This window comes from Artemia sp. Qi Xiang Cuo, chromosome 16 (assembly GCF_049724085.1).
Source record: "Artemia sp. Qi Xiang Cuo chromosome 16, ASM4972408v1, whole genome shotgun sequence".
Lineage (NCBI taxonomy): Eukaryota > Metazoa > Arthropoda > Branchiopoda > Anostraca > Artemiidae > Artemia > Artemia sp. Qi Xiang Cuo.
The window spans coordinates 11,561,923-11,575,086 of record NC_142809.1 but is presented as its reverse complement, the minus strand read 5'-3'; the positions used below and the strand labels follow the sequence as shown (position 1 = coordinate 11,575,086).

Genomic DNA, 13,164 nt, shown 5'->3' with positions numbered 1-13,164 from the left:
TCTTTGTTTTTTGCTTTATTTTCTAAGTACTTCTGCAATCAACAATAGGATGCACATATTTTTGAAAAAAAATGTATTGTGATATTAAGCATACTGAGTACCATTATGATAATGAGAATGGACCAGACCAAGCTATCCTAGATACCTTGTGCATCACCCGGACTAAAAAAGAAAAAAAATAAAATAATCTTTGATACTAATCTTATTCATAAGCATACGTGAAGCCATAATTGGGTGAGGGGGTGTATTCTATAGTCTGCTGGAACCCTTTCTTTAACAAAAAATTAATAAAAATACATTTAAAAAAAGCAGAAGCCTATGAGCCTTTTCAAAAGAAAAATCACAAATAAATGTATCACCTCTACTTTTGAAGCAAGATTGCTCAAATGGTGCTATACAAAGAGAGTCTAATAGATAAAATCCTATTACCTGACCTTCGCCCAAGAATTCAATTTTCTCATACTGTTTTTGCCTTTCTTCCATTGCTGCCAGGACTGAACAAATCCTAGGGAGAGAAAAAAAAAATATTAAAATAGCTTGTCTTGATAATAACAAGATACTAGATATCACCCAAATATAAGCCATATCAAAATGTCGAGAAGGAGGGAGGGGTAAAATCCTTCGCGCGGTACTCCTCGAGAATAGTAAACCTGTAAAGACCTATCGACAAACAGTGACCTACTACTGTTAAATTCAGTCACCATTGCTTGGGCCTTGAGGCCGGGTATTTTGTGGAATATGCTACCAAGCTTGGATGGATTGAAACCAACAATTGCTGCAGAATCGTACCCGAGGTGAATTTCCTGGACATATGAAGCACTGACTGTGAGGCAAGAATAGAACTCTTGGGGAGCAATCTAAGGTGGTAGAACGAAGTTATTTTGCTAGTACCGGTTCCGAGCATTGCTACATAAACTTGAAACTTGTCGGATGTTTTGATTGATAAAGCAAATTTGACTCTGTAGGATCTAGTTCAACTATAGTTGAATAATGATATGTTTAACTGTGTTTGTTTATATGTTCAACTGTATTAACAGTTCAACTGTTTGAACAGTTGAACATAATGAAGAGTAAAAACCTCTTAAACTGGTCATCAGACTAATAAATCTGTGAAGTAGAGATAAGGACTCTAGCAAAAAGCTGGCATACTTCACTATTTTATATAAATGAGATTGAGACTAAATGTCACTACCTAACTAAACAAATAAGAGCGTTACAGAGTCTCTGGTACTTAATCTGTCCAGTCAACTGTGTTGATTTTAATTAAGGAAATTGATATGAGCTAACTTTTATTACTGTTCAAAATAAGCTTCACTTTATCAGGTCATTTTTCAGTATCTTATGTAAGAAGTCAACACTAAGTTCTGCAGTAAGGGTACTGCCTCAGCCTTAAAATTTAAAGTGATCTGCAAACTTAAAATAATTATGGTAATTACTCACAACATTATTGAAAACGACCAGAAAGAATAATGGCCTAATTTAGTTCCCAAGGCAGACCTGCAAGGAGTCCCTGCACAGTTAGACTTATCCCCAGTTGAAAGGATGACATTATGTTTCTAATCAGACAGAAAAATGCCAAGCAATTTTATAATAAACTTCTCGTCCTGTAGTAGTGCAGTGGGTTGGATCTCAGCTTGGTAATACCCAGAGTTCAACCCCAGTAATACCCATGGTTCGACCCAGAGTCCGAACCTAGCTGTAGAAAAACACTGCAGGACTCCGAATTTGATCCCGGTGATGAAATTATGCGAAAGCGTCTACATATTAATCCAAATAACAAGAAGAAGCATAAACTTCTGTGCACCAAGTTTTCAAGCTACAATTGGGTGGTGGTCTTGATTATAAAAAGTTTTTTGCAAAATCAGCAGAAAGAGGTGCAGCAAACCATCCTTTAGTGTCTAAATACTTTAAGATAGCATCTGGCATCAATGCCAGGTATTATATTGTACTATGTTCTGGTGGGAGGCCCGATCTGATTTGGGCTTATATTATCTTTGGTGCATCGGAAGTCGTAAAGAAAACTTTTGGAAAACTTGGAGAGAGCTGATGAATCAGAAACAAAACACTGATACATCAACAAGACAATGGATAAAAATGACAGTTTTTGGGCAGCTTGTTAAACACGAACACTCTTTGATCAATTTTGCAGAGATTCCAACAGGATAGCTATATTTCCTAAGATTAAGATTTTAAGTTTCATCTTCTTTATATGTTTACGAGGTCTGTAGATGACAGAAAATGGCACAAAAACAAAAAGTCACTGAGCTGATCTTTGTAAGCCTTGGTAACACGGATTGCTCAAACATTATAAAGGAGTGGGGAAGGCTAGAAAAGACGGGTTTTAGTGTATCAATAGACTTAACAGCTGAGCTCGGTAGGAGAAGAAAGGAATTGCTAGCGCTCGTTTACAAATTGAAAACATCGGAATCACCACCTGAAAAGGTTGCAGAGACGCCTGTAGTCTAGCGAGGAAGAAGATTATGTCTAGATATTAAAAAATTTCGAAATTTTTAGTGGAACAAATTTTCAGACGACTGCTTTGATTCGCTTAAACAGTCGATAACGGCGCAATCTGCCGACAATGATTCGCATTCTTAATGACTTAAGAATTTTCATGAACTAACTTATTTTTTCTGCTGTTCTAGTCGACAAAGTAAAATTAAATTAAGGAGGGGAAAGTAAGATTAATACAAGTTAGATATTACGGCTATAACAGCAGAAATAGGTAAGAACGTCATTGGTCAATAAATTGTTTCTGCTTGCCTAAATGCGTGATGCGTTTTCCAAAAATGTTTCATTTTCCTATTTTTTTTGTGTGTCTTGTAGCTATTCATGGTTGTGTCTGCTTCTCTTGAGTCTTGTAGCTATTCATGTTTGTTTGCCCTAGTTTTCTATTACAAATTCATTCGGGTGTGCACATTTCTCGCGGCACTTCACTTTGCTTCAAATTATGACCGCACTCCTCTACAAGATTTAGGTAAGTTTTGAGTTCCTTCTCTTTATCCCCGGGGTACAATACTTAGCCGATAGCCCAAAATAAGTTAGAACAGTTGGAAAAATCTTTTTTCAATCTAAAAAAAAGTTATTGTGTAATAAGTAATGAAACTGATTATTCTTTGTTTAGTTACAGTAAATTTCCTCGAAGTAAATAAACTCAAATAGTTAATATGGCCCAAAGATGCTCCGAATCCCAGCTCAATGTAATTCAGCTTAACTGTCAAGGATTATTTTCGTCACTGACAGATATAATGACCATGTGCCGGCAAATTCAGCTTGATGTTATTGGACAATGCGAAACGTTGCTGACCAGTCAGATCCCTAACCTATTAGATATCCCTAGATACACTTCGAATTTTATGCACAAAAAAGATACAAGACGAGAAGGATTGGGCTGAATATTATTCTTCAAAGTTTTCTAAGGTAAACTACTCTGTCCATTCTTACTTTAGCCGGTTTATTCATAAGTATTTGCCGCTTACAGTCTCACAGCATACCATTATTGCTGTGTCTCTATTGTCTGTTGAAACTGCAGTTAAAAAACTAAAATCTTCATCTACTGACTGTGATGGAATTTCTGCGCTCCACTTACAGCCAGATTATGAACTCCTGATTTCGCACCTTCAGTTGCTTTTTCAAATCTGTTTAAGCTCCTCTCTGGTACCTGATAGCTTTCTTTGCGGTACGGTAACTTCTATTCTCAAAAAAGGAAAATACCCTCTTAATTGTTCTTCGTATTGACACATTACGGTATCTTGCAAGCTGAGCAAAGTATTAAAATATATTCTTCTTCCACATCTTACTACTGGGGCTGATTTTGGAGAGAAGCAGCTTCGTTTTCAACCTGGGATTGAATGCAATCATGTTTATTCTTTCTTCTCTTCTTTTAGATGCTTCACGAAATTCACCTTTGTGCTCTTGATATTTCTAAAGCTTTTGATTCTGTTAACCATTTTCAGCTTTTTCAATCTCTTTTTACTAAAGGGATTAACCTTTCTGTAATTTTCTTGCTGAAGTACTGGTACTCATCATGTTTTCTTAAAGTAAGAGTTAATGGTTCAGTTTTTCAAAAAAAGATACCCTTCCGAAAAGAGGTCCGACAAGGAGGGGTTCTATCACCTAGTCTATTTAAAATTTGTATTTTTCAAGTTCTAATTAACATACCTCCAACTTTTTTTATGAGTCATCTAACGTATCATATCTAGCATATGCTGATGATCTTCTTGTCATTAGCAAAAGTAAAGATAGCCTTTCTAAATCGGTTAATTACATTTCTGAAGCATTTGTTCGGATTGGTCTATATCTAAATGCTGATAAATGCGAGTACCTTACTTTCGGCTCTTCCCTTTCTTCACCTTCACCTCTAGCATGCAAATCGTTTTCTGTCCCTTCTGTCCAATCTTTCAGATGGTTGGGCTTACTAATAGTCTAAGATCTTTCCGTTCCCGGCTGATTTCTGATTCCAGGTAGAAGATTCAGGTTGGTTACTCTAGGATTGTTGGAAACAGAGGAAATTATAATCGTAAAACCTTATGTAAATTATATTCAGTTTTTTGTAATCATTCAGTTCTGTACCTTTCTGGTTTTTACCCTCTGTTAAAAAAGAAAGATATCTCTTCTTTGCGTTTCCAGTCTTTCGATTTTGTAAATTCCTTCTTTTTCTCCCTCCTTGGTACCGCAATGGGAAGATAATGTCAAGATTCGGGTTTAATGATGTTTTCGGGAAAGTTGCCGTGTTGAACAGAAAGCTGTCAGATATAAATAAGAACCACCTGCTGCCGTTTCACAGTCTTGAGTGTATATATTGTTTTCGTAGTGTGTCTTTTTTCTCTTATATATTACTCCGCTATTTACCTTGTTGTCATTAGTGGGTAAAAAATAAATAAATAAATAAAATTGGCAATCTATACAAAGAGCAAATATCCAGTTTATGTAAATAGCCAACTGACTAGGAACATAGCGGGTGTTTTTGAATCCCTTTTCATCTAAGTATCTCTCCCTTCACAAAGAAAGGTAATCATTGGAGGAACTTACCGATCCCCATCAGGTTCTGTTTTTTCTTTTATGGATATATTATCAGCAACACTCCAGCTGCTATAAAAACAGAATCCTCTTTCTAATAAGACCTTCTGACGCTCATGTCTGGATCTACTATCTATCCGTCAATCACTATCCCAACAAGAGTTACTTAACATTCCCAATTTTTAGAAGACAATATTTTCTCGACTTTATCTCCACTCTCCACTCCACTCTCAGCTTGAGTCATCGTTAGTGTTATGTCGGATCATTTCCCCTATGCACTGTTTTCCAGACATCAAAGGCAGCAAGGTCATTTCCGAAAATAGAGATAATGTACCGATTATTAATTTCTGTAAAGAAAATCTAAGGTCACTAAATGATGAGCTGGAAGAAACAAAATGGGATAGTTTTATGGAAAAATAAAATCCGGCCGAAGGTTCCGAAGAATTCTATATGTTTACTCAGATGGATTCTGTTGAAAGTTTACTAACATGTATCAAAAGTAAGCAAAATCTATGTACCCAATTCCGTAATGTACCAAGTATAGCTAGCCTAGAAATCTATGAATCTTACAAAAAGTGCCTACAGTCAGTCATAGGCAGCGCAATAGCGCTGCCTATGACTGACTGTAGGCACTGACTGATTATGACTCTATGACTGACTATGACTGACTGTGGGCGCATTAGCGCTGCCTCAGTAAAGAACGATATTGGCAAAATGTATTGTTGTTTGTTTTTTTAAACCAGGGCACTTCGTACTGAAGGAGTTGTCGTAGAAACATCAAAAAGGGCTCAATTGCTTGGAAATTGGAAGGGCTTGTGCCCTTTTTAATACTCGAAAGTGATTGGAAGGCTACGGGCACTCCTTTTACGACCACTCCTTCCCCGAACACATCCAATCAAAATTTGAGATAGTCATTTGGTTCAACGTAGTTGGAAGTTCTGGAAATTAGGTCTTTAAGGATGACAACCCCCCACAGCCCTCAGGGCAAGTATTCTAAGTTATGCTCTGGGGACATATAAAGTTTTTATAGAAAAAATTGTCGTATAAACTTCAAAAGGGTTCATTCGATTGGAAATTCAAAGGGCTAGTGCCCTTTTTAATAGTCGAAAGTGATTGGAGGGCAACCAACTCCCCTCTCATGCCCACCATTTCCCCAACACATTCAGTCATAATTTTTAGATAACCGCTGTTTTTAACGTAGTTGAAATTTCTGGAAAGTAGGTCTTTGATGATTACAATCCCCCCACAGCCCTCAGGGCAAGAGTTGTAAGTTATGCCCTTGGGGCATATATGGTTTTTATAGAAAGCGCTGTCATAGAAACTATAAAAAGGGCTCATTCGATTGGAAATTGAAAGGCCTAGTGCCCTTTTTAATAGTCAAAAGTGATTGGAGGGCAACTAACCCCCCTCTCACGCCCACCATTTCTCCAGACACATCCAATCAAAATTTTGAGATAATCATTTTGTTTAACGTAGTGTAAAGTTCTGGAAATAAGGTCTTTGTGGTTGACCCCCCCCCCCCCCCCACAGCCCTCAGGGTAAAGGTTGCAAGTTATGCCGTGGGGGCGTGTAAAGTTTTTATAGAAAGCGTTGTTATAGAAACTTAAAAAAGGGCTCATTCGATTGCAAACTGAAAGGGCTATTGCCCTGTTTAATAGTCGAAAGTGAATGGAGGGCAACTAACCCCTCTCTCACGCCCAACATTTCCCCGAGCACATTCAATCAAAATTTTGAGTTAGCCATTTTGTTCAACGTAATTGAAAGGTCCGGAAATTATGTCTTTGAGGATGACAAACCCTCCACAGCCCCCAGGGCAAAGGTTGTAAGTTATACCCTGGGGCATATAAGATTTTTGTAGAAAGCGTTGTAACAGAAACTTCAAAAAGGGCTCATTCAATTGAAAATTGAAAGGCCTAGTGCCCTTTTTTAATAGTCAAAAGTGATTAGAGGGTAACTAACCCCCCTCTCACGCCCATCATTTTCCCGAGCACATTCAATAAAAATTTTGAGATAGCCATTTTGTTGAACATAGTTGAAGGATCCGGAAATTGTGTTTTTGAGTATGAACCCCCCCCCTCCACAGTCCTAAGGGCTAAGGTTGTAAGTTATTCCCTGGGAGTATTTAAGGGTCTTATAGAAATTGTTGTGGTACAAACTTCAGAATTGGCTCATTCGACTGGGAATTGAAAGGGCTATTGCCGTTTTTAATGTTCGAAAGTAATCGGAGGGAGAATCACCCCCCCCCCGCCAATCATTTCCCCAAACATTTCCGATCAACATTTGATATGGCCATTTTGTTCAACGTAGTTGAAAGGTCTGGAAATTATGTCTTTTTGGAGCCGATCATGTGGTTCCTGGTAAGGCTCCCTTGAGCAAAATTTCGGGACACTGTTTTCCAGGGGAAATACGTAGAGGAGGGACTGTGTTCCCAATGCATTAACACCAGTACAAATCATGGTCAACTGACCTCTTTCTAATGACGTGACCTTCCCTACTTACTGGCCTCGCTGTGCAGGCTTGTGGATGACTTCACACCCAATTCGTCAACATTCCAAATGTCTTGTGGTCAGAACATGTGTTTTTCTAGATCTTGCTCCAGGTTGTTAAAGAAAGCTCCTACACTGTAACGGTTGAAAACAATTGCTCGTCGCAAGTTTGTACCTTCTGGCGTTCTTACTGATAGAGTTTTAAGGCGATCCATAAAGTCACGGTACCAATCTTAACCTGCAATTGCCCCACCGTCTCCACTATCTTTGCATTTCCTGATATTCGGCACTTTTATACTCTTAATAATAGCATAAGTGTATGCAAGTTTACGTGCTTCAAGGGAAGTACAGTCGAAATGCATATAAGCTATCGTTTTCAAGCAAGTTTTTAGTCTTTTTTCTTGTTCCTCTGTAAATATTTGTCATATGCTGTAGAAGGGTTTAAAGAAACTCAGGTCAAGACTTTGTAGAGGGATATTCAGCTTCTCAACTTTTTTATGTAGTCTTGCACCGTTCCTCTAGGGACACCCATGGCACTTCCAGAGAATCCGGCTGACATTTTGTCGACTAAAACATAAAAGACTGCTTTTCTGTTTTCTTCTGGATACCAGCCGCGTTTTTTTCATTTTCTCTTCTGTTTTACTTTTAGGCTAAGTATATTATCTTGAATAAAATTTAACACGGAAAAATAGAATTTAGTTAACCTACTGGTCTGATAAGATGAAAAAACGCCAGAACTAATCAAGTTTTGGGGTTTTTGAATTGCCTTCAACCTTTATATATGCTGGTCACACTACTTTCACAAGCAGGGTCTACTCTCAGACACCTTGGGGCGGTACGCTGAACCACTCCGGGCATTGTAGTTGAAAGATTTTGCCATCCGGCGGGATGAAAAAATGCTAACATCAAACCGGTGAAGATGCCACGTCTCAGAAGCTGCCAGAAGACAGGCAATTAATAAGTGAATACAACGTGAGTTTGCGGCTTTTCGTAATTAGGCGTAAGCCTTCAGCCAAAAATTGAACAAAATTCTAGATTTAATCACCATAAAACGTGATCCAATCTGATATTTTTGGTAAAAGTATTAATCAAGGCCAGACATTTTAAAAACACACACTGCCATCTGTCAGAGCTTTTATAATCCACCATAAGTCCCCATAGCTTTTTATATTGAGATTATATGCTTTGGCTAAACGTGGGCTTGTCACCCCTATACCAATTTTGATATTTAATTTTACCCAACTGTAAACTTTTCAATTGAATTCTTAGAAAAAGAAGCTATTATCTAACCGTAAAGTGATTTGTGTCAAATCGCTTTTATCGTGTTTATATTTTCTGGAAATTGAAGGTAGGATAGAAATTCTATTGTATTATTAATTTAAAAAAAATTTTCCACAAGACAAGTTTTTCAAAGAAAAGTAAAGAGCTCCATTAACCCATGAATGAGCAAAAATAAAGCCAAATGATCTTCCTAGCGTAAAACTACCACAAATCCCTATCAATAACTAAATGAAACTCAAAACCAACAGAAATTACAATAAATAGCCAAGTCAAACTTAAACGAGCAAAAATTAACATGAGTAGGGAACCCCTATACCTTCTCAAGACCAGAACACAATTTGTGCTTTACTGAAAAAACAAACAAACAACGCAACGTTTATTGTCAGTTTAATTAATCAAGGCCGATATTTATTTGTTAGAGTTTTGAGAATTTCTCCATGATAAAAGTAAGAAAGGGGAAAACGCTTTAAATATGTTTTGTTTTAAGTCAAGTACAAACTGTGTTCTGGTCTTTAGAAGGCATAAGGGTTATCAGCCCTACTCATGTTAATCTTTGCTCGTTTTGAGTTTGACTCGGCTATTTATTGTCATTTATGTTCGTTTTGAGTTTCATTTATTTATTGATAGTGACTTGTGATAGTTTTACGCTTCGAAGATTATTTGACATTTTTTTTCTCATTCTTGGCGTAATAGAGCTCTTAACTTTTCTTTGAAAAACTTGTCTTGAGGAAAAAGTTTTTTTTAATTAATTTCTGTTCGTTTTTTATTGACAGTCTTTTTCACGGAAAAAAATATTGTATATTTTTTCAGTTTTCTTTGATAAGAATCCATAGTATGGGTTGCTATTTGTATGTTGAAGAAACTTTTTCAACAATTTTTAATACTGGCACAAACAATATTTTTTAATTTAATTTTATAGCTTCTGAAGTTGACTTAAAAATAAAACTTAATATTATTTCCAAAAGATTCTATCTATGCTCTTTGACAACCTAGATACACTTAAACTATTTCTATTTATTTAGATTGTAAGAGCGGAAGTAGTAATAATAGTATTCCCAAAAGTTTCAACTTATTACCCCCAGTCGTTCTCAATATATATCGCTCAGGTGTCTTATTGGCAACCATAAACACAATGCCTTTTGATTTATTTTAAAGTAACATTTAGTTTTAAAGCATAATGGCCCAATGCACAATTGTGGAGGGTTGAAATGCCTAAAATCCGTAAAGACATAGTTGCTGGACTGTTCTACTCTGCTGAACAAAATGTGGGGTTGCCATCCTCAAAGAGATAGTTTCTGGACCTTTCACTTACGTTGACAAAAATGGATATCTCAAAATTTTTATTGGATGTGCTTGGGGAAATGGTGGTCTTGGGACGGGGGTTAGTTGCCCTCCAACATCTTTTGACTATCAATTTCTAATGGAATGAGCTGTTTTCGAAGTTTCTACGACAGTAAATGGCCATCGCAAAATTAAAATCAGATGCATCTCGGAAAAATACGAGGTGTAGGGGGTATCCACTCTCCGAATCTAAAAAAGAGCACTAAAACTGCTGATTACCAATCCAATGTGCCCCCTCCAAAGGTTATGCGATCATCCTTTCTATATATATACCTTATATGCGCCCAGGGCATAACTTACAACCCTTGCCCTGAGGACTGGGGGTGTTGTCACCCTCAAAGACATAATTTCCAGACCTTTCAATTATGTTGAACAAAATGGCTATCTCAAATTTTTTATTGGATGTGTTTGGGTAAAGGGCGGGCGTGGGAGGGGGGTCAGCTTCCTCCAAAAAACTTTTAACTATTAAAAAGGGCACTGGCTCTTTCAATTTCCAATCGAATGAGTCAATTTAGAAGTTTCTTCGACAACAAATGGCCATCTCAAAAGTTCTATCAGATGCATTTCGGGAAAATACGAGGCTGGGGTGGGGAATATCCACCCTATGATAATTCTGAGTCCCTACAAGGTCATCAAGACTTCGAAATGGCAGCCAAATGAGCCCCCTCCGAAACTCGAACGATCACCCCCTCTATATATACCTTGCGTGTCTCCAGGCCATTGATAATCAGCCTTGCCTTAAGGGCTCTGGGGGGGGGGGGGGTTGTCGTCCTCGAAGACATAACTTCAAGACTTTTCAATTACGTTGAACAAAATGGTTATATAAAAATTTGGATTGGATGGGCTTGGGGAAATGGTGGGCGTGGGAGGGGGGTTAGTTGCCCTCCAATTACTTTTGAAAATTAAAAAGGGCACTAACCCTTTCAATTTCAAATCAAATGGGCTGTTTTTGAAGTTTCTAAGACAACAAATGGTCATCTCAAAATTTCTATCAGATGTATTCCAGGAAAGTATGAGGTGTGGGCAGGATATCCACCCTCTGATTATTCTGAATCTTAAATAGGGCACTAGGACTACTGATTACAAGTTCAATGAGCCCCCTCCGAAGTTGATGTGATCACCCTTTCTATATATACCTTATATACCCCCAGCACGACTTAAAACCCTTGCCCTGAGGGATGAGGGGGGGAAGGGGTTGTCATCCCCAAAGACATAATTTGCAGAACTTCCATTTACGTTGAACGAAATGGCTATCTCAGAATTTTGAGTGGATATATTTGGGAAAATTGTGGGCGTGGGAGTTGGGTTAGTTGCCCTCCGAACACTTTCGACTCTTAAATAAGGCACTAGCCCTTTCAATTTCCAATCGAATGAGCCTTTCTCTAAGTTTCTACAACAACAAATGGCCATCTCAAAATTTCTATCAGATGCCTTTCGGGAAAATACAAGGCGTGTGGGGGGGGGGAGTATCCAACCTCCAATAACTCTGAATTTCAAAAAGGACACTGATTAGCAATTTAATGAGCCCCATCTGAAGTTCATATGATCACCCTTTCTATATAAACCTTATATGCCCCCAGGGAACAACTTACAATCCTTGCACTGAGGGCTGTAGGGGGGTTTTTATCCTCAAATACATAATTTCCGGACCTTTTAACTACGTTGAACAAAATGGCTATCTCTGAGTTTTGATTGGTTGTGTTTGGGGAACTGTAGAGCGTAGTAAGGGGGAGGGGGGTTAGTTACCTTCCAGTCACTTTCGACTATTAAAAAGGGCACTAGCCCTTCTAATTTCCAATCGAATCAGTCCTTTTTGAAGCGCTGCCTATGATATTACTTTGTCACCCTTTGAAAATCTACATGATCATTGTTTTTGTTTTTTTTAATTTAGCTTAACATCCGCCTAGATATTCCTTGAAGGCATCATTTTAATACCCTTATCTTTTGAAGTAGAAATAGTTGTAGTAGCTATAGTAGCATTAGTAGTAGTATGCACGAAGCACCTTTGTTTTTTTTTTAACATCCCCTTATCAGACGATGAAATTTTCTACTTAATACCATCAACCGTTCCTGAAGCATTGCTAATACGTCCTCTTGACAACCTATGTGGGCATAGTGTCTTTTGATTTAGTTCAATACAGTTTCAATATTGTCCAAATTTTTTTTTCACAGCAGTATTATTGGTACTTAACTTAATACAATTAGTCATTACTATGACATTGTCGATATGTTTTTTTGATAACATGTATGTTCATATACTTCTTGAAATTTGTATCTTAATGATCTTAGCCTTACAAGTAGTTGCGGTAGAAGTAGCAGTTGGAGTAATAGTAATAGTAGTAGTAGAACTAGTAAATGCAACAATGGTAATAGTCTTAGTAATAGTGTGCACATATTACCTTTTGGTCAATTGATCTTCTCCTTTAAGCGTTCTCTAGGAGTTCCAACTTATTATACAAATCAATTCTGAAGATATGCTATTTTGACAATCTAAATGCACATAGTGTCTTTTGTTAGTTATAATTTGCCATCAATATTCTCTCAAATTTTACTTTCATAGACTTAGCCTTAAAGGTACTAACATCACAGTAGTTGATACTGTGATACTAGTTATACTAGTTTCACTAGTATCACAGTGGTAGTAGGAGTAGTTTCAGTATTACTGTTGTATTAGTAGTAGTAGTAACAAGCAGTAGCAGTAGCATCTTGCCTTTTTGTCAGTTGAACATCCCTTTCATGATGCCACGGAAGTTTCACCTCGACATGGTAAGCCAGTCCAAAAAATACTGCTGATGTGTTCTTTTGACCCCCTTTTGATGCCCTTGTCAACCTTAACTTTCTGAACCTTACAAGTTGTTGCAGTTGAAGTAACAATTGGAGTAGTTTAGTAGCAGTAGTAGCATTTTTAAAAGTAGCAGTGGTAGTAGTTTTAGTAATGACATGCATATATTACCCTTTTGTCATTTGATCTTCACCTTAAAGTATTCTTGAAAGTTCCAACTCAATACCCAAATACATTCTTAAGATACGCCATTTT

The 13,164-nt window shown here is 37.4% G+C and overlaps 1 protein-coding gene across 2 annotated transcripts in view; it reads right to left on the bottom strand.

Annotated features, from left to right (window-relative positions):
* Cdk7 (Cyclin-dependent kinase 7) overlaps positions 1-13,164 on the bottom strand; it is a 121,891-nt gene that overhangs the window by 96,878 nt on the left and 11,849 nt on the right. For both annotated transcript variants that reach the window (XM_089102694.1, XM_089102695.1), the window contains exon 2: positions 430-505. In XM_089102694.1, coding sequence (XP_088958820.1) covers positions 430-483 — 54 coding nt within the window. In that variant the 5' untranslated portion in view covers positions 484-505. The remainder of the gene's footprint in view (positions 1-429; positions 506-13,164) is intronic.